The 23,891-nt window shown below is 39.4% G+C and overlaps 1 protein-coding gene across 6 annotated transcripts in view; it reads left to right on the top strand.

Annotated features, from left to right (window-relative positions):
- Nucleotides 1-23,891, top strand: part of NSD1 (nuclear receptor binding SET domain protein 1) — a 147,989-nt gene that overhangs the window by 48,022 nt on the left and 76,076 nt on the right. For all 6 annotated transcript variants that reach the window (XM_018050618.1, XM_018050620.1, XM_018050619.1 and 3 more), the window contains 2 exons: nt 15,245-15,380; nt 23,099-23,271. In XM_018050618.1, coding sequence (XP_017906107.1) covers nt 15,245-15,380; nt 23,099-23,271 — 309 coding nt within the window. The remainder of the gene's footprint in view (nt 1-15,244; nt 15,381-23,098; nt 23,272-23,891) is intronic.

Raw genomic sequence — 23,891 nt, 5'->3', positions numbered from 1 at the left:
CTAGCTAGCTATATGATTTGTTTTCAACCTTGGCTGTTCATCAGAATCACCTATGGATCTAAAAACAACTAGATGCCAAAAACCTCACTTGTATATATTGAATCAGTCTCTCCAGGCCTGTGGGTGGGTATGAGGGTCTGGCTAGGATTGAGAGCCATTGACCTGCATCTTCTGAAGCAGAAGCAGATCCATAAAAGGCATAGACTAAAGCAGAAGTCAGAGGGAAAATAAGCCCCAGGTCATACACAATAGTTACATGGTATAATGATGAATGGGAATCGTGGGGACATAATAGCTTCTCAAACAGTGAAAGAAAAATTTGTGGACAGAAAGACTGTGCAAAATGAAGTTGATTTATGTTGTAATGTTTTGGCACTAAGTTTTCTATTGTAGCAAAAATGCTTCTGGTCAGTGTTATGAAATTCTCCAGATTAAGAGTTCAAGGATATCTCCAAACTAATGTTTAAATCATTCAGTTCCAATATAATGTACAGGCATAATGGCATACAGCATTTTCTTTTCTTGCATCAGGCCAGAGAGTATAGCTCTCCTCTCTCGTTCTAGCCTTTTGGGGTTGTAGAGGGCTGCACCCTTTCAGGCCTGTCTCCTGCGCTGTTATCGAACCTGTTTTATTGTGGGTTTGAGAATTTTTATGGCATAAAGCCAAAGGTCTAGGCTAAGCAGGAATGCCTTGGCCTGCATGTTTCTGTTCTACCTCTTGAGCAGGCTGCCCTTTGTGAGCAGCTTCATGCTACATCCAGGCGGGGCTTCCAGCCTTAATTACCGTGTGGTCTTCAATACACCTGTTTCCATGACTAACCTAGCAGCTGCTATGCTTTCCAGCTTTCAGTGGACCAATTCCCTGCTTTTCTGCTGTCCTTTTCCAAGGCTTCAGTGATTCTCTTTGATCTATTGTCAGTGACTTTCTTTTTGATCTGTTGTTTCTGATATTTAGCCAATAAACAAGAGGTCATTTCTTACTCAGTAACAAGTTGTACACAATAATCTTTAGTCTTTTGCCTCAGCTTGCTGTAGGTTAAAATTGTAATGCTGCCAGAAATCGTTTATCCAACTACTCTTTGCTAGATTTTTTCTTCTTTTGCTACCTGGGTTCCAGATCCCCGTTTTTTCTCAGTGAAAGTTAATAGACCTAGCTCTGACTCCCGTCTGCAATGTAGAGAGGGTTAGTGGGAGGACACTTAAGGACTTAAGGACTCCAGTTCACTCCTTTGTTCTGTGATTGGTATGGTGAAGTAGGGGTCAGACGATGCTGACTTCTAATCCCCACCTTTTGTTAAAGCTCTCTACACTTCTGACAAGGTCACTCTCTGTTTCTCTTTCCTGGTCTGCTGTAAATATGGGATAATAAAAACTGTGCTGCCTATCTCACCTGGTTGTTTTTGAGATTCATATGATAAAATGGATGTTAAAAGAGCTTGGACAACTAGAATATACACGAACACTTATTTGACTATGTAGCTGTGAGTAAGGTGGGAGTAAAGCAGATGCTTTAAGTAGTATTTTACTTTCTTTTCTAGAGTTGAACATTTCCTTTGCAGTTCTGGGTTGATACTGGGAAAGGAAATCACAATTCTCATAAGGTAGAAGAATTGTAATCACTGACTAAAAATAGTTATCGTTTATTTTTGATTTCTCGTACTGGATTAAAAATAGTATTAGAGTTCTTCAGCCTCCTACAAAATTGGAGGCATTATTATCCTACTTTCATGGGCAAACAAACTGCCAGCTAAGAGAGGTAAAGTAACTCTTCAGAGTCTCACAGGTGGTTTAAGAGCATAGCAGGAATTAAGCCCATACATTTCTGTTACGCTGACTGGCAGTGTATTTAATTCCTCATTTAATTATAAGCAAACGTATATGAAGGATTAAGACTTTAAATTTAGTCACTGTAAGTTCAGTTCAGTCGCTCAGTCGTGTCCAACTCTTTGCGACCCCATGAACCGCAGCACGTCAGGCCTCCTTGTCCATCACCAACTCCTGGAGTTCACCCAAACCCATGTCCATTGAGTTGGTGATGCCATCCAACCATCTCATCCTCTGTCGTCCCTTTCTCTTCCTGTGCTCAATCTTTCCCAGCATCAGGGTCTTTTCCAATGAGTCAGCTCTTTGCATCAGGTGGCCAAAGTATTAGTGAATTACAAATGCACAGAATAGTATAGCTATTTATCTTGTTACCCTACTTATCTCATAGTCATGGACAAAATCATTTGGTCCCTCTGTCTTTCACAGTCTCTTTGGGAATAGTTTATCCCTCAGAGAGGACACTCATTTTCAATAAGTTCTAGAAAGTGAAAGTCGCTCAGTCATGTTTGACTCTTTGCAACCAAATGGACTACACAGTCCATGAAATTCTCCAGGCCAGAATACTGGAGTGGGTAGCCTTTCCATTCTCCAGGGGATCTTCCCAACCCAGGGATCAAACCCAGGTCTCCCACATTGCAGGGAGATTCTTTACCAGCTGAGCTACCGGGGAATCTTAATAAGTTATAAATTATATAATAGCATCAGAATTGTGTTACTATTTAAATATTTAAATAAATATTTAAATAATTGTAATACCTTTGCAAAGAAACACAATTAATAATATTATAGCAGCTGAATAATATTATAGCAGCTGCTTTTGAGTTGTAATTATGTGTTAGGCCCTTTATAACTTGGTAAGTTTGACTTCAGAGTCAGTGCTTTTTAAATTTATTAATTAATTTTGGCTGTCTGGGTCTTCCTCGCTACATAGGCTTCTCTCTAGATTCGGAGAGTTGGGGTGCTCCTTAGTTGTGCTGCTGGGGCTGCTCACTGTAATGGCTTTTCTTGTTGTGAAGCACAGGCCCCAGAGTGCATGGGCTTCAGTAGTTGCAGCATGTGGGCTCTAGAGCACAGGCTCAGTAGTTGTGGTACATGGGCTTCATTGCCCCATGGCATGTGGAAGCTTCTCACATCAGGGATCGAACCCGTCTCCCGCATTGGCAGACGTATTCTTTACCACCGAGCCACCAGGAAAGCCCCAGAAAATTTCTGTATAGCATTCAGATGTATTTGTTCTTCGTTAGTCGCTCATTCATGTCTCGACTCTTTGCAACTCCATGGACTGCAGCATGCCAGGCTTCCTTGTCCTTCACCACCTCCCAGAGTTTGCTCAAACTCATGTCCATTGAGTCAATGATGCCATCCAGCCGTCTCATCCTGTGTCGTCCCTTTCTCCTCTTGCCCTCAGTCTTTCACAACATCAGGGTCTTTTCCAGGGAGTCAGCTCTTTGCAGCACGTGGAAGTATTACAGCTTCAGCATCAGTCCTTCCAGTGACTATTCAGGGTTGATTTCCTTTAGAGTCAAACATACAGATGCTGCGTAATTAGCCAGGTACCTGTCCAACATCTATCTGAATTATTTCCATTTCTTTCATCATTTAAAAAGTGATGAGACTAAGTTACATTTAAAGTACTGCTTTTCTAAACTATGCCACATTCTCTCACATTGTTTCTTAGTTGTTTGTTTTTTGGTTTTTTTTTTAAGACTGAAACGTAGTTGCCATTTCTGAGATTTTAGCTACTGCCCTTTGTGGTGGAAGAAAATGCTCTTCAAAAATCAGAAATGTGTTGACAGCTACAGAACAGCTTCAGTGGCTTTGCTTGCCCGAATAAACTTTTGAAAGTTAGTTGATTTTTTTATTTTTTTGAGGGGGCTATGCTGTGCAGCTAGTGGGATCTTATAAGTTCCCCAGCCAATAATTGAACCTGGGCCCTGGCAGTGACAGTGCCGAGTCCTAACCACTGTTCAATTCAGTTCAGTCGCTCAGTTGTGTCCGACTGTTTGCGACCCCAAGAATCGAAGCACGCCAGGCCTCCCTGTCCATCACCAACTCGAAGTTCACCCAAACTCATGTGCATTGAGTCGGTGATGGCACCCAGCCATCTCATCCTCTGTCGTCCCTTTCTCCTCCTGTCCCCAGGGTCTTTTCCAATGAGTCCACTCTTCGCATGAAGTGGCCAAAGTATTGGAGTTTCAGCCTCAGCCTCAGTCCTTCCAGTGAACACCCAGGACTGGTTGGATCTCCTTGCAGTCCAAGGGACTCTCAAGAGTCTTCTCCAACACCACAGTTCAAAAGCATCAATTCTTTAGCACTCAGCTTTCTTCATAGTCCAACTCTCACATCCATACATGACCACTGGAAAAACCATAGCCTTGACTAGACAGACCTTTGTTGGCAAAGTAATAGCTCTGATTTTTAATATGCTATCTATGTTGGTCATAACTTTTCTTCCAAGGAGTAAGCGTCTTTTAATTTCATGGCTGCAATCACTATCTGCAGTGATTTTGGAGCCAAAAAAAACAAAGTCTGACACTGTTTCCACTGTTTCCCCATCTATTTCTCATGAAGTGGTGGGACCAGATGCCATGATCTTCGTTTTCTGAATGTTGAGCTTTAAGCCAACTTTTTCACTCTCCTCTTTCACTTTCATCAAGAGGCTTTTCTGCGAGGAATTCCTTAAAGTTATTGAGTTGGCCAAAGAGTTCCTATGGTTTTAAAGTAAAAATAAAAGACACATTTTCACCAAGAATTATTGAACAACACATTTACTGTTTTGTTCCACTTCGTTCTGACATTTTTCAGGCAACTTTATAATTGTACCTTCCCAAACTTTTTATCTTTTTGAGCAAAGAACTGTACTAGGTACCTTTTACAGTCTTCCAGAGAATTGAAATTTTTTCCATTAGGAGAATTTTGTAAAGACTGAAACAAATGGAAATCCAAAGGTGCTTTGTCAGGTGAATACAATGGATGAATCAGAACTTACCAGCTAAGCTGTAACAGTTTTTGTCTGGTTATCAAAGAAACATGCAATGTGGTTTTGCTTTTATCCTGATGGAAGATAACGTGGTTTTTGTTGACTAGTTCTGGTCGTTTTTTGTGGAGCGCTACTTTCATTTGGTCCAGTTGGGAGTAGTACTTGTTGGAATTAATTGGTTTTCCAGAAGCAGCTCATAATAGAGGATCCCCTTTCAATAGCACTGTATACACAACATCACCTTCTTTGGATGAAGACTGGTCTTTGGTGTGGTTGGTGGGGGTTCATTTTGCTTGTTCTATGATCTTTTCTGTTCCACAGTATTACATAGTATCCACTTTTCATCATGTCAGCTGTTTCCTGCGGGGTCTAATGTTGACTGTTCTCTGTATCTCGATTTGATTGCTATCCCCTTCAACTGGTCTGCTCGACTGTGGAGTATTACCCAGTGAGAAGTCTCCAGTGCAAAACTTCGAAAACCGTTTTTTACACATTGGATCAGTCACATCACCTTCTCCACATACTGCACAAATCTTTGTTTGCATCTCAGTTGCATTTTTACCTTTCTTTAAATAATAAGACATAACGTGCCAAAGGTGTTGCTTTTTTCTTTCCATCTTCAATATTAAAATGGCTACGCAAAATTCACCAATCTTGAAAAGTTTTTTTTTTTAATGCACGGTGATGTGACAGCTATCACAGTGCAGTGTGACAGAACTGTTTCAAATGAAGTTAAAGACAACTAAGCACTACTAGAGCCATTTTATGGGAAAAACCGAATGAACCTTTTGGCCAACCCAGTAGCTGTTCTAGATGGGGGAATATTTGGATTTCTTAAATGGTTAGGGGGATACGATATATGTTTAAATAGTGTGGAAAATTTATTTGTAAAATGTAAAATCTTATGTAAGGAAAATTTTGGTTTATCTTCAGCGAATAGATTGGTGCAGTGTTTAAAGCATTTTTATTGGAGTCAGATTTGAATCCCTGCATTGATATTTTAATAATAGTTTTGTGAACCTGGGTAAATGAATTAATTTATGCCTCAGTTTTTGCATGCATAATATGGAGAAAAACACCCTCCTACCCTGTTCTTGGAAGCTACTGTGACATCAGAAGTGATTAAGTGTTCAGCAAAGTGTCTGATTTTTTATTGTGCCTAAATGTACCTGGCTAGATTGTTATATTTAGTACAGTTATTTTCCTTAGCAGTTACTCGATATGTGATGTGGTTGGGATGCACTCTAACCCTCTTAAAGTACATCTCTAGTTACAGTGTGCAGGCTTCTCTTGTTGGGGAGCATGGGCTCTGCAGCTCGCAGACTCAGCTGTGGCATGCAGGTTTACTTGTCCCGAGGCATGTGGGACTTCAGTTCCCCAGCCTGGGCTCAAACCTGTGCCCTCTGCAGTGGAAGTGGGAAGTGGGGAGTCTTACCCACTGGCCCTCCAGGGGAGTCCCATGGCGTTTTATACTTGTCCAAGACCAAATCCCAGATTTTATTTCCTCAGACCTGCTTTTCCTGTAGTCTTCTCCATTTTAATAAATGGGAACTCCATCTTTGCAGTATTTAAGGCATAAAGGAGTGATCCTTGAGTTCTCTGTTTTAGCATACACATCCAGTCTATCAGCAAGCCCCCTGCCATCCCAGCTAGGTTCACATAACTGTTACATCACAAGCCCCTTTCAAAGCAAAAGATGGGGGAGGGGTGTGATTAGTTGCAAACTTCTTGGTGCTAGATCTTTTGTTCTTGAGGTCAGGTGATGGTCAGCTAACAGCGTTTCTATAAATCTCTACTAAATGAATGTTAGTCTCTGTCTTTACAAGAAAGGGCAAGGTGCCAAGGCACTGCTTTTACTCTCCAAGGTCTCAGTTCAGTTGCTCAATTGTGTCCGACTCTTTGTTACCCCATGGACTGCAGCACACCAGGTGTCCCTGTCCATCACCAGCTCCCAGAGCCTACTCAAACTCATGTCCATTGAGTTGGTGATGCCATCCAACCATCTCATCCTGTCTCGTCCCCTTCTCCTCCTGCCTTCAGTCTTTCCCAGCATCAGGGTCTTTTCCAGTGAGTCAGTTTTTCGCATCAGGTGGCTAAAGTATTGGAGCTTCAGCTTCAACATCGGTCCTTACAATGAATGTTCAGGACTATTTCCAGTCCTGACTAAGACGAGGCAAAACTCAGTTGGCAGCTCCTTCAGGGCCAGGTTCCCACATCTTGCCCAGCTGTCATCACTGAGGGAGCCAGGCACCCAACCCAAATAGCCCTCAGTATCCTCAGGCCACCCAAATGGGGGAGACCAGGTCTCACTGACTGCAGCCCAGACAATTGACCACTGCTAGTAGGTCGCAGAGACAGGGATTGGGGGAGAGGTTCACCGCTTCCTCAAAGCCTGGGCCAAGGCTAGTGGAGGGCCTTAGTAAGGACTCTGAAGCCCTGCACAGCATAGTCCCCAGTCTGTTCCCTGGGCCCTCCAGCTCACCTGCTGGCCAAAGGCTCAGTGAGCTGGAGGCCCTTTAAGACAAGGCCTGAATCTGCCTCTTACCTCACACTCTGCCTGATGACCACCACACACCACTGACCCTTGGCTGAATCATTTCCTTAATGGTTCCTCATTGATAGTTATTTATGGGCAGGGCCCTGCTGACCAATAGCTGAGCAAGACAACTAAGAGTCCGTTGTTGATGGTTGCTTGTGGGGGCGGCCCACTGAGGCACTGACCAATGGCTGAGCAAGACCTGTTGCCTAGTAATAGGGTGCAGAATAATAAGGCAGAGCACTGGCTGCCTGATAAGGGCTGTGCTCATACTGCTCTATTAACAACGTCTCCTGTGGAGCATGGGCTCTAGAGAGAGCTGGCTCAGTAGTTGTGGTGCACAGGCTTAGTTGTCACTTGGCATGTGGAATCTTCCCAGGTCAGGGATCAAACCTGTGTCCTTTAAATGAGCAGGTGGATTCCTAACCACTGGACCACAGCGAAGTCCCCCAGTGGTATTTTTTATCGGGCAGATTTGCTAAGGAAGTCCCTTGAAATTTGGGGCTCCCCCAGTGGCTCAATCTTGAAAGAATCTGCCTGCAATGCAGTAGAGTCAGGTGACAGGGGTTCTGTCTCTGGGTCGGAAAAATCCCTTGGAGGAGAAAGTGGCAACTCATTCTGGTATTGTTGCTGGGAAAATTCAGTAGACAGAGGGAGCCTCTTGGGCTACAGCTCGTGGGGTCACAAAGAATTGGACTTGACTGAATGACTGAACAACAATAATAATATGCTTAAGTGTTCCTTCAATAATAAAGAATATCATGTTAGTTAGGAATTAACCAGACAGTAACTATTGAATACCCACTGTTTGCCAAGTACTGCTAGGGCTAAGCGTTGGACACAGTGTGAGAAGTCTCCTTTTCGTTAAGGTGACTATAGTCTCTGAGGTCTGCTATCTGTAGACTTTAGCTTTGCTATTATCATGTTACAATGAAATCATATTGGAAAGTGTTTTATAAACCACCCAACTTATAGAAATGTAAGATTATTTTTATTTTATTTACTCAAAAAATTTGCATGTTAAAGGAGCAATAGTGTGAGTTTTATGTAACCTGTCACCTTAGGTGTCCTCTTTGTAAAATACTGAAACTGCCTACTTTTAGCATAATAATAAAAGAATTGGTAGGAAAAAGTTGAAATTCCAAAGGAAAATTCAGATAGCCCTGTATAATGTAATTCTTTAGAATAATACTTAAAATTTGGTATTTTGTAATTTTTTTTTTTACCTTTTTTTGGATTGTGCCCTGAGTCATGCGGGATTTTAGTTTTCAGGGATTGAACCCTTGCCCCTTGCAGTGGAAACACAGAATTTTAACCGCTGGACCTCCAGGGAAGTCCCAAAGCTTGGTATATTACTAAACATATTTTTTTCTCCTTTTGGAATTGATAAAAACAGTTGTTGTTTAGTTGCTAAATCTTGTCTGACTTTTTGCAGCCCCTTGGACTCTAGCCCATCAGGCTCCTCTGTCCATGGGATTTCCCAGTCAAGAATACTGGTTCCACTGTTTTCCCATCTATTTGCCATGAAGTGATGGGACCAGATGCCATGATCTTCGTTTTCTGAATGCTGAGCTTTAAGCCAACTTTTTCACTCACCTCTTTCACTTTCATTAAGAGGCTTTTTCGTTCCTCTTCACTTTCTGCCATAAGGGTGGTGTCATCTGCATATCTGAGGTTATTGATATTTCTCCCGGCAATCTTGATTCCAGCTTGTGCTTCTTTCAGCCCAGTGTTTCTCATGATGTACTCTGCATACAAGTTAAATAAGCAGGGTGACAATATATAGGCTTGAAGCACTCCTTTTTCTATTTGGAACCAGTCTGTTGTTCCATGTCCAGTTCTAACTGTTGCTTCATGACCTGCATATAGGTTTCTAAAGAGGCAGGTCAGATGGTCTGGTATTCCCATCTCTTTCCGAATTTTCCACAGTTTATTGTGATCCACACAGTCAAAGGCTTTGGCATCTTAGAAAACCATTATAGGTCTGGTTTGGACCTCTTGATGAAAATTCACTTTCTTGATGGAAAGTGAAAGTTTTGGAGTTAAGAAGTTCAGTAGTTGGTGAGGGGTGGTTCCTTCTGAGAGCCGTGAGAATCTGTCCCATGCCTTTCTTAATGTCTGGTGGCCTCTGTCGAACCTTGGTTTGTAGAAAGCATTCTCCCTGTGCCTTCACATCACTTCCTTATGTGTTTCTGTCTCTGTGTCCGAATTTTCCTTTTATATAAGGATATAGTTGTATTTTAGGTTGTTGTTTAGCCACTAAAGTTGTGTCCAATTCTTTGAGAATCCCTGGACTATGGCCTGCTAGGTTCCTTGTCCATGAGATTTCTCAGGGAAGAATACTGGAGTGGGTTGCCATTTCCTTCTTCAGGGGATCTTCCCGACCCAGGGATCAAACCCATGACTGCTGCTCAGTAGATGAATTATTTACCGTTGGGCTACTTGTGAAAGCACCAGTATATTTCATCTGATTGGACATAGCTGTTCTGAAATATGCCTGTCCTCCAGTCTAAGCTTAGATGACACTTCTTCACTCTAGTCTTTGCTGCTATTCTCCAGGAATTTTGGAGTCAGGAATTCATGTTTGTGTTTCTTGTTTTGCTTTGTTTGTAGGTTTTTAGTTGAATAATCGGCTTTTACAAGGAGTTGTTCCAGAGTCTTTCTCTCTGAGGTGGTATTTTTAAGCTCTTCTGAGGAGTCATATCCCGCCCCCCTCCCCCCTTAATTTTCCTTTGTCCTTATTTTCTCTATTTTCATGCTTGGAAGCCTATTTGGTCTGAAATTGTTGCCCGTTTCTAATTTTTTTATATATTTAGGTCACTTACAGGGATTTCCCTGGAAGTCCAGTGGTTAAGAATCTGCCTTCCAATTCAGGGAAATCATGTGCCATCCCAGTCTGGGAACTAAGATCCCATATTTCTTGAGGGGCGAAGATCATGTGCTGTGACGAAGATATTGCAGCTAACCCAAAATAACTAAAAACAATTTTTTTTAAAAAACACTAGTATTTGGATGTTGTTGTTCGTTACTAATATGTATTTGTATAGGCATTTTTTCCCTGTAGGTTTTCATATTTTTTTTTTTCTTGGTTGTCCTGGTAAATGAATTAAATAGTAAGGAGAAAATTAATGTTTCAAGTTTATGAAAATCTTCACCCATGATACTTTTAGTTTGATGAAACTATTTTGTGTTTCTCAGTGAGTTTTTTTTTCATCATTGTAGTTCAGGCATAGTGTCTAAGTAGTTGGTATAACTTATGTAAGGCTGTGTATTACACTTTCAGTATCCCTTAACTTCATCTGCACTTTGCATATTTCATTGTTTTCTGCATAATTTGTTTAATAGGCCTCTTGTTGGTTGTTAACTTTTTTTAAAAAATTGAAGTACATTTGATTTACAGTATTGCGTTAGTTTCTGGCGTAAAGCAAAGTGATTCAGTTATACACATTCTGCTCTCAGATTCTTTTCCATTTCTGTTTGTTGCAATGTATTGGATATAGTTCCCTTTGCTTTATACTGGGACCTTGTTTATCTACGTTATATGTAGTAGTTTTATTTGCTAATTCCAAATTCTGTAATTTATCAACCCCTCTTTTCCCCTTTAGTAACCATAAATTCATACTCTGTTAAGTCTGATTCTGTTTTGTAAATAAGTTCATTTGTAACATTTTAGATTCCATATATAAGTGGTATCATATGTTGTTTGTCTTTCTTGGTCCAGTTTACTTCACTTAGTGTTATACTCTCTAGTTCTGTCCATGTTGCAGCAAAGAGCATTACTTCATCCTTTTTATGACTGAGTAGAAATTCTATTGTGCTTCCGTGATGTCTAAGATGGTAAAGAATCTGCCGATCTGCCTGCAATTTGGGAGACTTGCCTTCAGTCCCTGCGTTGGGAAGATTCCCTGGAGAAGGGAATAGCTACCCACTCAAGCATTCTTGCCTGGGAAGTCCCATGGACGGAAGAGCCTGATGAGCTACCGTCCATGGGGTCGCAACATAGCTGAGTGACTAACACTTTCACTTTCAGAATTCCATTGTATATGAATACTGCATCTTTATCCATTCATCTGTTGATGGACATTCAGGTTGCTTTCATGTCTTGGCTATTGTAAGTAGTGCTGCTGTGAACAGTGCGGTGCATATATCTTTCCAGTTGGAATTTTCTCTGGATAATGCCCAAGAGGTGGATCGTTGGATCATATGGCAGCTCTACTGTTAGTTTTTGAGAAACCTCTGTAGTGTTTTCCAGTTTTTGCTTTTCTCCACACCTCTCCAGCATTTATTATTTGTAGATTTTTTTTTCAATGATGGCCATTCTGATCAGTATTAGATGGTACCTTGTTATAGCTTTGATTTGCATTCCTCTAATAACTAGCAGTGTTGAGATTTTTTTCATGTGCCTGTTGGCCTGCTGTATATCTTCTTTGGAGAAATATCTGTTTAGATCTTCCGTCTTCCTTTTGAACATTAATTTGGCTGTGTGGGATCTTAGTTGTGGTATGGGGGATCTTTAGTGGCAGCATATGGGATTTGTGAGCAGGGGCTGCTCTTCATTATGATGCATGGGTTTCTCGTGGTGGCTTCTCTTATGGAGCATAGGCTCTTGGTGTGCAAGCTTCAGTAGTCATGGCATGTGGGCTTTATGAGTTGTGGTACTCTGTACTTTGGCTCAGTAGTTGGGGCTCGCAGGCTTAGTTGCTTCACGGCATGTGGAATCTTCCTGGCCTAGAGAGATCGAACCCATGTCCCCTGCATTCACAGGTGGGTTCTTAACCATGGGACCAGCAGGAAAGACCAGATTTGTTTTTCTGTCCCATTTTGGTATCATGGTTTTAAAGTTTTGTAGCCATTGCTACCTTTGATGTAATTTTTTTTCCTGATAACTTACAGAATGATAATAGGCAGAAATGGCGCCTTTGCATCGTACTTTTCAAAAAGCTTTTTTAAAAAAATTGTAGCTTCTGTCTCTGTTCCTAGTGACTGTATATACATGAAGAACTAATGACACTGTTTCTTAAAAATTTATTAAGCACCTACTATCTGACAGACACACTAGGCTTTAGTGTTATTTTTAACTATTTTACTTTTGGCTGTGCTGGGTTTTGATTGCTGTGCAGACTTTTCTCTAGTTGTGGTGAGCAGGAACTACTCTGTAGTTGAAGTGTGTGGGCTTCTCATTGTGGTAGCTTCTCTTGCTGCAAAACCCAGGCTTGATGAGTGGGCTTCAGTAGTTGTGACACATGTGGGCTCAGTAGTCAAGGCTCCTGAGCTCTAGAGCACAGGCTCAGTAGTTGTGGTGCACAGGCTTCAGTTGTTCCTTCTCCTGCGGGATCTTCCTGGACCAAGCATTGAATGCATGTCTGTCTCCTGCCTTGGCAGGTGGATTCTTTGCCACTGAGCCACCAGTGATGCCTGAGACTATTTTTAGTAAGCATATTCTGTGAGAATTAACTCTGAATGCAATCTTAAAGTTGAATGGTAACTTAAGAATCATGGAATTGAGCCCAGTACTTTGGTATCCTTGAGCTCCAGATATTACTGATCATTATTTTATTTGAATGATTTCACTCATTTCATCCACAAATATTTCATTTTTAAAAATTCCTATTTATTTATTTGGTTGTGCTGAGTCTTAGTTGCAGCATCTGGACTCTTAGTTGTAGCACGTGAGATCTAGTTTCCTGACCAGTGGTCAGACTCAGGCCCCTTGCATTGAGAGTGAGAGTCTTTGTTATTGGAACACCAGGGAAGTCCCTATTCAGCATATTCTTTATTGAACACTTAATATGTTCCAGGTGGGTACTTCTGTAGGCAGTAAACAGGGACAATCAGGTCTGAAATAGGAACTCATCAAGCCTCTTTTGAGACTTGGAATTTATGGAAAGTCATAATGTTTGTATGCCTCCTTGGAGTAAATGTACAGATCCTTTGTCTAAGTACCTTAGGTGCTATTTTTAGCTACCTAGAAACAGTTTGGCATATGTGACACTCCTTTGTGTGGTTTATCAGGTGGGAAGCTCAGTCCTAGTAAACACAAAGTCATCTTTCTCTCAGGGCAGGAGAACTGTACTGTTGATGGGATGTTAAAGATGTTGTTGTTGTTCATTCACTAAGTCGTGTCTGACTTTGTGACCCCATGAACTGTAGCACTCCAGGCATCCCTGTGTTTCACTATGTCCCGGAGTATGCTCAGACTCATGTGCATTGAGTCAGTGATGCCATCCAACCATCTTATCCTTTTTCTCTCCCTTCTCCTCCTGACTCATTGGAAAAGACCTTGATGCTGGGAAAGATTAAGGGCTTTTCCAGTGAGTTGGCTCTTTGCATCAGGTGGCCAAAGTATTCGAGCTACAGCATCTGTCCTTCCAGTTTATATTCAAGGTTGATTTCCTTTAGAGTTGATTGGTTTGATCTCTTTGCAGTCCACAGGACTCAAGAGTCTTCTCAAGTACCACAGTTTGAAAGCATTTTTTTTTTTTTTTTTTGGTGTTCAGCCTTCTTTATGGTCCAACTCTCATATCTGTACATGACTACTGGAAACACCATAGCTTTGACTATACAGACTTTCATTGGCAAAGTGATGTCTCTGCTTTTTTAATATGTTGTCTGGGTTTGTCATAGCTTTTCTTCCAAGCCACAAGCATCTTTTAATTTCATGGCTGCAGTCACCATCCACAGTGATTTTGGAGCCCAAGAAACTAAAATCTGTCACTGTTTCCGTCTTTTTCCCATTTATTTGCCATGAAGTGATAGGACCTGATACCATGATCTTCTTTGAATGTTGAGTTTTAAGCCAGTTTTTTCACTCTTTCTCCTTCATCAAGAGCCTTTTTAAGTTCCTCTTTGCTTTCTGCCATTAAAATGATGTCATCTGCATATCTGATGTTGATATTTTTCCTGGCAATCTTGATTCCAACTTGAGCTTCATCCAGCCCAGCATTTTACATGGTGCACTCTGCATGTAAGTTAAATAAGCAGGGTGACATTATGCAGTCTTGACATACTCCTGTTGTTCCATTTCCGGTTCTAACTATTGTTTCTTGACCTGCATACGTATTTCACAGGAGGCAGGTAAGGTGGTCTGGTATTCTCATCTCTTTAAGAATTCTCCGGCTTGGGCTTTCTCTAATTGCAGTGAGCAGGAGCAGCTCTTCCTTTGCTTTACATAGGCTTCTCATTGCAGTGGCATCTCTTGCTGCAGAACACAGGCTGTAGGCATGTGAGTTTCAGTAGTTGTGGTACTCAGGCTCAGTAGTTCTCTTACATGGGCTTAGTTGCTCCTTGGCTTGTGGGATTTTCCTGGACTGAGGATTGAACCCGTATGCCCTGCATTGACTGGAGAATTCTTAACCACTGGCCCTTTATTGTTAATTAATTAACAGAAATGTCTGTGTTTGAGAAGAATGGAGAGTATCACCTGCCCAAGGGACCACAGTATCCTCCCCACCCTCCAGTTTTATTGAGATGTAGTTGGCATGTAACATTGTAATGGGATCAGAGTCTCTTGATATTGTTAAAATTTTTCTTGGGCTCCCTGCTTCCACCCTATGTTGTATTGTGATCCAAGCACTAAGGCAAAGATATCTTCTCCTTGGGATGATTCTGTTTCTCTGTTACTCGGTTTTTAGTTTTTTAGAATTTAAAATATTTATTTTCCTAGAATGCAGGTAGATTGCTTATGTCAAGCAAATATAAATTGAGAGCTACTACCAACTGGAATATGTTATAAACAGTTAAGACAAAATAATTTAGTTCTACTTATTTTGTAATTGTTGTTAAGGTGGAGTGTTTTCATCTAGTATTCATTAGGTCGTGTTATCTCAGAAGGCGTGTGGGAAGGTGATGTTTTGTTTTGAAAAGTGTTGATTTTTATTGATGCTCCATGTTTTGTCTGTCTAAAGTGTCAACCCAAGAAAAAGGCTACGCCACTGAAGTATGAAGTTGGAGATCTCATCTGGGCAAAATTCAAGAGACGCCCATGGTGGCCCTGCAGGATTTGTTCTGATCCGTTGATTAATACACACTCAAAAATGAAAGGTAAAACTTGCAGCTGATTATATGTAATAAAATATAGTGTGGAATTATAAACTTGCAGTTGCCTGTAGTAACAATTTATATTTACTTTTGATCATTTCATTAGTGCATAGTTGTGTATTTTAACCTCTTTTGGATTTCTTTTAAAAAGGTTTGTTTTATGTTACTCTATGATTTTAAAAATTCTCATTTAGTCTATCTGTAGATGCCAGAAAAATGTTAGGCTTTATTGTGTAAAGTTCATATTATTCAGAATCATTTTTCAGTATATTTATGTTTTTCTGCTTCAGTCTTCAGATTTGTGTCATTTGTTAGTTTCAAAGCTGAAATAATTACAAAGAATACTTATAAATTATCTTGAATTTCAAAATCTTGATTTAAAATATTTTCTTCAGTTACTATTGTTACTTGATTATTCTGTTTGTATCTTAATGTCTTAACTTCTCCCTGTTTCCCTAATATGTTAAGATATTCTGTGATTTTATTGTAGTTTTAATGTATGTATTTTAGTTTTTGAGTGAGTTACTAACACATATGGGGCTTCCCTGGTTGCTCAGCTGGTAAAGAATCAGCCTGCAATGCGGGAGACTTGGGTTTGCTCCCTGGGCTGGGAAGAGTCCTTGGAAAAGGGAACGGCTACCCACTCCAGTGTTCTGGATGGAGAATTCCATGGGCTATATAGTCCATGAGGTTACAAACAGTCAGACACAACTGAGAGACTTTCACTTGCACTTTTTTCGCTAACATATGCACAAGGTTTAAAAAAAAAATTCTCTGATCTGTCCCATTCTTTACCTCTTTTCAGAGAGTAGTCAGTTGTTATTAATGTTTCTTTCTAAACTTGCTTTATGTAAATGCAACTATGTATTCTCATCTCCCTTCCCTCCTTTTATTTAACATAAAAGTAGCATATTGTAGGTATAGTTTTTTCACCTGTTTGACTTTTTGGAGATTATAACCATTCCCCTGTTGATGGATGTTTAGGTTGTTTTTAATCTTGGGTTGAAAATATTATGCATATACATACACACGTGTTTGTGTGCATACAGAACAGTATTATAAACAATAACTGTATTTAATGTCTATTTATCTGGAGGATGATTTACCACAAGTGGTATGCTGGGTTTTCTGTTATATTTTGAATACTAGTATTGAAGTACCCAAAGACCTTTATAGCTCACTGTTTAAAGAAAATGATACCTAACTTTGTGACCTGCTTGGACATTTAAGTTCTTCTGTAGAAAATTCTTTTAGTCCCTCTGCCCTTCCTATGCCTGTGACATTGCTGGTTTCTTACTCATTATGGTGTCCTTCATGTGCACTAGTTGGGTCGATGCCATTTGTTCAACAAGTGATCAGTATGTTCTAGAAGTACTGTGCCTAGGTATTGGGATCTAGTCATTGGCAACGCATTTTGCTTGCCCTTATGTATTATTAGAGTCCAGTTGAAAAGAGAAGGCACCAGCAAATAGACGAAATGACTACTTACTTAACAGAGAGGTGTGTTCAAGGAAACATACTGATGATGTGAAGTGATGTTGGTGATGATGTGAAGGTACCTAACCTGAACTTTTGGAGCAGGGGTAGTCAGGGCCAGTGGTGCTGTAAAGTTATGTTTGATCTGAGATGTGATAGGTCAAGTAGAAATTAACTAGGGGAAAAGAAGCTTCCAAGCACAGAAAGTGGTATATGTTCTGCTCCTGTGAGGGCTGCAGCCCCTAGAGTTATGGAACGTGGCACAACATGAGGCTGGAGAAATAGGTGTGATTCAGATCATGTAGCATTTTGTAGACTTCATTAATATTTTGTATTTTTTCCTAAGAACAGTACCATTAACATGCTGTGAGCAGAGGGAGATGTGATCTGATCTATATATTTTCAAGTTCACTGAGTGCAGTGTGGAAAATGATTTGGAGGGGGCACAGATAAATCGGAGGAGATGATTAAATGGGTTTTCACAGTGATTATGTCAAGATTATAGTGGTGAAGAGGAAATGAAGACTACTTAGGAAGTAAAATGTGTATGATTTGTTAGTGGATGGATAATGGGAAGTGAGGGAGAATGAAGACTAAGGTTTCTATATCTCAGGATGGTCCCCAAGTTTTTAGCTACACCAGCATCTAAAAATGTTGCCATTTACTGAGAGCACTGGAACATCTACAACTTGGAGGTGACATCTTCTTGTTGATATTATTTGAAGCCATGAGGAAAGCATGGATGAGTTGGCCTTGGGAGAAGATAATATGGTGAGAAAAAAAGGTGGCTCTGAGGAAGGCAACATTTTGAGGTCTGTGTGGAGGAGATTGAGTGTGCAAAAGAGATGGGGAAAAAAAAATCAGATAAAAGGGAAACACCAGGAGCATATGGTATTGACGACTAGATCTGTTTTATAAAGCAAGTGTGGTCAGGTGCCTAGAGATCAGATGAAAAGTCCATTAGGTATAAAGAGCTGGAGATCACTGGTAATCTTTTTTTGATGGTACAGTTGTGACTGAAGTGTGTGTGTGTGTGTGTATGTGTGTGTTGGTAAGGGAAAGGATTCTATGTATTTATTATTGGTAGTCAGTCTCTCCTAGTTTCTGTTCTCTCTCCGTATGAACTGATGCATCAGTAATTTGTTATTTTTCATCATCTTGAGGAGATACCACCAGGAACTTTTTCTGTCCCTTCAGTCGACATGAGTTACCTTCTGTACCTGGTGAAGAGTTATCATCTTTCTTGGAGATTGCCTTCAACACTCCTGTGTCAGATTTCATCTCTTCCTTGTTTGTGATTTGCTTACTATTATATAAAATACATGGTAAGCACGTAAGTAGTTTCCTGTAAAGGAAGCACAGAGGTAAAATTTTTGAGACCTTTGAGATCTGGACATATTTCTATTCTTTTCCTGTACTTGTTTGGTAGTTGAGCTGTATAAAATACTAGGCTGGAAAAAATTTTTGCTCACAATTCTTTGAAGGCATTGCTCCATTGTCTTTTAGCTTCCAGAGTTTTCTATTAAATCTGAGACTGTTTTGATTTATGATCTTTTGTATATGATTTTTGTCCTTTACTCTGAAAGCTTGTATCTGTTCTGATAGTTCATAGACTATACCTTGCTGTAGGTACTTAGTAGGCCCCCTTTGATCTACAAGGTTAGTTTTCTTAAGTTCTAGAACATTTTCTTGAATTTTTTCATTGATTGTTTCCTTCCCTTTATTTTCCTGTAAGTCTTATTCACATGTTGACTCATTAGTTGCATTGAACTAATTTTTTTTTTTTTATGGTTGAATTTTTGTTGCTTTGCTCTACTTCATGGGGTAGAGCACACATGAGTGTGTTGATGTAGTTGGTTCTTGGATTTGCTCACTTTTTGTTTTTTTAAAAGAAATTTCCTTTTTTAAAATTAATGAATTGGTGTGCTGTGTCTTTGTTGCTGTGCATGGGCTTTCTTTAGTTTTGAGTGGGTGTGTCTCATTTCTGTGGCTTCTCTTGTTGCAGAGCATGGGTTCTAGGGCACACTGGCTTTAGAGACAGGTTTAGTTGCTCCGTGGCATGTGGAATCTTCCCAGACCAGAGATTCAACCTGTGTCCCTTTCATTGGCAGGCAGATTCTTAACCATTGGACTACCAGGGAAGTCCATGCTCTCTGTTGATTGATAGATTTTAGTATCTGTTACGTATAACATAATCCTTATCCAGGTGTTTCCCAGCTTCCGAAGCTGTGCAACACACCTGCATGCTAATAATTTATTCATCTGTTCCCTCTTACTCTCCTGTCCTTAATGAGCCTATCCTTGAACATCTCTTTATTGTAGTGTTAGTGGAGATTAGGAGATGGAGTGAATTTAGAAGTGCTTACTCAATTCTTCATGTTGACCTGGAAATACTCTCACTTCATCTTGAATAGACTTTCAGCCAGTCTTGTTTTTATGTTTTTCTATATTTTATGCTTTTCTGTGCTTCCACTTCTGGAGTTCCCGTTGCAAAGCAGTCTAGGGGTGAATCAGATTACTTCTTAGCTTTTCTCAAGGCTGACCTGTCATTCATTTTGTTTAACTCTTGTCACCATCTGACTTTCAGTGTTGCCAAATTTTTATTGTTGTTTCTTTTCCTGTATTTTATCTTTTGTATCTTTAAAAAAAAATTGTATTTGGAGGATAATTGCTTTACAGTGTCGTGTTAGTTCCTGCTATACAGTAATGTGAATCAACTATAACTATACATACATCCCCTCCCTCTTGAGCCTCCCCCACCACCACCACCACCACCCCCGTTTGCTTTTATAAAAATTGCTCTTTGTTGTTCAGTTGCTAAGTCATGTCTGACTCTTTCCTACCCCATGAACAGCAGCATGCCAGGCTTCCCTGTCCTTCACCGTCTCCCAGAGTTTGTCTCCCAGAGCTCAAACTCACGTCCGTTGAGTCTGTGATGCCATCCAACCATCTCATCCTCTATCCCCCCTTCTCCTCCTGCCTTCAATCTTTCCCAGCATCAGGGTCTTTTCTAGTGAGCCAGCTCTTTGCGTCAGGTGACATCAAGTATTGGAGCTTGAGCATCAGTCCTTTCAGTGAGTATTCCGGGTTGATTTCCTTTAGGATTGACTTGTTTGATCTCCCTGCAGTTCAAGAGACTCTGAAGAGTCTTTTCCAGTACCACAGTTTGAAAGCAGCAATTCTTTGATTCTCATCTCTCTGCATCCTTTCTACCAATTGTTACATGAGTGTTTTGTTTTGTTTTTTAAGTAAAACAATGTACATATATAATGGAATTTTATCATTTCATCCATTTTTAAGTTTATAGTTTGGTGGCATTAAGTACATTCACATTTTTGTGAAATTATTTGCACTGTCCATCTCTAGCACTTTTTCATATTCTTGAGCTAAAACTCTGTACTAATTTAACAAAACTTTCAGTCCCTAATTAATACTGTTCGACTTTTTCTTATGAATTTGACTGTTCTAGGTACTTCATATAAGTGGAATCATGCAGTGCTTGTCCCTTTGTGTCTGGCTTATTTAACATAATGTCTTTAAGGTTCATCCATGTTATTATTGTGTTACTCATTTGTAAGGCTCAGTGATTTTCATTTATATATATATGCCTCATTTTGTTCATCTTTACACCCTTCAGTGGATATGAGGGTTTTCTCATTTTGGTTATTGTGAATAATGCTTCTGTGAACATTGGTGTTCAGCGGTCTTCCCTACCTGACTTTTTATTAATATCTAGTCCTTTTCATTTGTTTTCTTAAGCAAATCTTTCTAATTTTGTTTCTCCCACTGCAGCCACCTTAGTTTATGTCTAGTCATCTTGAGTATACACTAGTGGTAATTTCTGGTCTCCTGTGTCTCCTTTTTGTTTCCTGTCAAATGTAATATTCATTGGTCAAGGAGATTTATCTTTCTAAGGTACAGAACTGAACCTGTAGTTCCACAGTTTAAATGGAGTTCAGTGCTAATGGGATAATGGTCAGACTCTTAACATGGCATCCAGGCTCTTCAGGTAGTCTCCCTTTCCTTCAGCTGTTTGACTTAGTGTTCTGAACTACTTATTGTTCCTAGCTGCTTCATTTGTTCTGTTCGTTTATGTCTTTGAGGGTTCTTGGCCCCCTTATAGGAATTCTTCCCTCAGTTCTCTCCCTCTAAAATTTTCTACTTAGGTGTCCCATTTGTCTTCCAATTAATGATTTTCACTTAAAAAAAAATACATTAACAACCTAAGTGTCCATCAGTAGATGGACAGATAAAGAAAATGTGGTATGTATACACAGTTGAATATTATTCAGCCATTCCAAAGAAAGCACCCTTTCCATTTGTGACAGCATGAAAGTACCTGGCAGGCATTATATTAAGTAAAGTATGTCAGAGAAATATAAATACCATATGAACTGCCTTATATGTGGAATCTATAAAAACCAAAATCCAGAAAACAAACCAAGTTCATAGATCCTGAGAATAGATTGCTTGCTGTCAGAGGCTGGGGGTGGGGTGGGTCAGGAATGGCAAAATGGGTTAAAAGGGGGTCAAAGTAATAGCTATAAAAGAAATAAGTCTCACGATGTAATATACAACATGGTAGCTGTAGTTGATGCTGCATTGTATATTTGAAATTTACTAAGAGAGATCTTAAAAGTCTTATCACAAGAAAAAAAAATTTTGTAAGTATGTATGGTGATGGATTGATATAAATATCAAGTCATTATGTTGTATATCTGAAACTAATATACCTTAATGTTAAAAAATGCCATTGCCAATACATGCCATTAAATGATAAATTTGAGTGTATGCAATGCACTCATGAACCAGTGTTCATGTTAACATCAATTAGCATGCAGTTTTCCCATAATCTCTTTATACTGTGTATCTTGTACCTGTCAGGCAGTGAATTCTCTCCACTGTCTGTAATAGTGACTGTTGCTGCCTCTCTGTATGGTGTTCTCTGTATATTACTCTCTTGTAGTGAGTGCTTTCAGTTCTCTGTATGCTGGCACATCATAAATGTTTGTAGTAATTGAGTTTACTTGTTTTGGGGAGGATAACTTTACTTTTCAAATTGACTTTAAGAATCTGTATGTGTGTGTATATGTGTACATTTAATCTTCCTTTATAGGTGGTTTCTGTTGAAGTGTTTACTAGGTAGAGACTAAAGAGTTTAGCGTGTTTTTTTTTTTTTTAACAGAACTTGTTTTTAAAATGTACAGTAAAACAAAATTTAACCAGGTTGTAATTCATTGTGAGTTAAAGTGAATTTTTATATAAAACAATTTCCTTTTTTTTTTTTTAAATAGAGACAAATCATTTTACCTGTGTAGCCCTGGCTGTATTTCTTTTGTGACCTTTTTTTTTTTTTAACTGGTATGAAAAATGATAAGAAAATAAGTGTATAGAAGTACATATATTATGTAAATTAGATTGTAATCTTTTCTGGATGAGATTTGTATTGATTTTTGATAATTGCATATAACTTTGGACAGCCAAGAAACTGTAGAATAACTGGATTTTTTCCCCCCCTGGCAGTTTTTAATTTATTATTTATTTATTTATTAAGTTATTTATTTATTTAATAATAGTTGTTATTTAGTTTTTTATTTCCTTTTCTTTATTTTTAAAAAATTTCTGTAGTTTGAATTATCAAGTCCCACTTTCTCTGCAATTCCAGTGTTTCATTCTGAATTTGTTCTCTCTGAAGTTGTTGAATTTATTATTGTCTATAAAATGGAGGTTATACCACTTATGTTTTAGAGGTCATTGTGAAGAATACATGAAAAGCAGCTTGTCCAGAGTAGCTGGGCCATACGTGTTAGCACATCATATGTGGAGTAATGTTGAAACATTTGTTCCTCCTTATACTTTAGCATAATATTTTATAAGTTTGTTTAGTGTTTAGTTCTTGGTAATTGTCATTTTTACAATACTGCAACTTATTATATGGCCTTTGTGATTTCTGATAATGAGGGTATAAAACTTCTAGTTTGGAATAGATAGCATATCACCAGAGCAAAACATTATATTGTTGCATTAACATCTTAACCATTTTCTTGTCACATAAATTGAAATTTTACTTTCTATCTAACCTACCTTAAAGTTTCTTTTTCTGTAGGTTTTTTAGCTTGTTGTTTTTTATGTTACTTTTAAGTGACAAGAAGGTTCTTTGCAGCTGTGGTGTTGCTGTTCTCTTGATGATGAGTAGTCTTTTTTCTTTTTTAAGTAATGACATTGTGGTTTTTGTTTTTATCTAGTTTCTAACCGCAGGCCCTATCGTCAGTACTACGTGGAGGCTTTTGGAGATCCTTCTGAAAGAGCCTGGGTGGCTGGAAAAGCAATTGTTATGTTCGAAGGCAGACATCAGTTTGAAGAGCTACCTGTTCTTAGGAGAAGAGGGAAGCAGAAAGAGAAGGGATATAGGCATAAGGTATTTCTCTTTCTTTTTTTAAAGCGTCTCAGATTATCTTCTTAGGGTTAGGGAGGGAGGAATCCCCAGCCTTTCTGGGACCAGTCTTATGGAACATAATTTTTCCACAAACCAAGGTGGAGGGTATGATTTGGGGATGACTCTTATAAGGAGCACGCAGTTCACAGTAGGGTTCTCACTCCCATGAGAATCTAATGCCACCGCTGATCGATGGGAGGCAAAGCTCAGGTGGTTTATGTTAGCCATGGGGACTGACTCACCTGTCGCTCACTTTCTGCTGTGTGGCCCAGGTCCTAACAGGTCATGGACCAGTATCAGTCTGGGGGTTGGGGACCCCTGGTTTGTGGGATCAGCCAAAAGAAGAAATATTACAATTTTTGAAATATAAGTTGGTGAGAAAATTGTCAGAAAGCTTTTTTTTTTTTTTTTTTGCGCAGGATAAGGTAGGGCTAACCTTGCAAATATTTCTACTCAATATTTTGAGAAGTGATACTTTTGTCATGTCACTTACATGTGATAGTACAAAATGGCACAACCAGTCACATTTGGGTCTATCTAATTTAAGCAGAAAATGACCATCAAAATGAAACGTTCTTCTCCCTCTCTAACTATTTCTCTTA

Source organism: Capra hircus, chromosome 7, assembly GCF_001704415.2.
Source record: "Capra hircus breed San Clemente chromosome 7, ASM170441v1, whole genome shotgun sequence".
NCBI classification, from domain to species: Eukaryota; Metazoa; Chordata; class Mammalia; order Artiodactyla; family Bovidae; genus Capra; species Capra hircus.
This window is presented reverse-complemented; position numbering and strand designations above follow the sequence as displayed.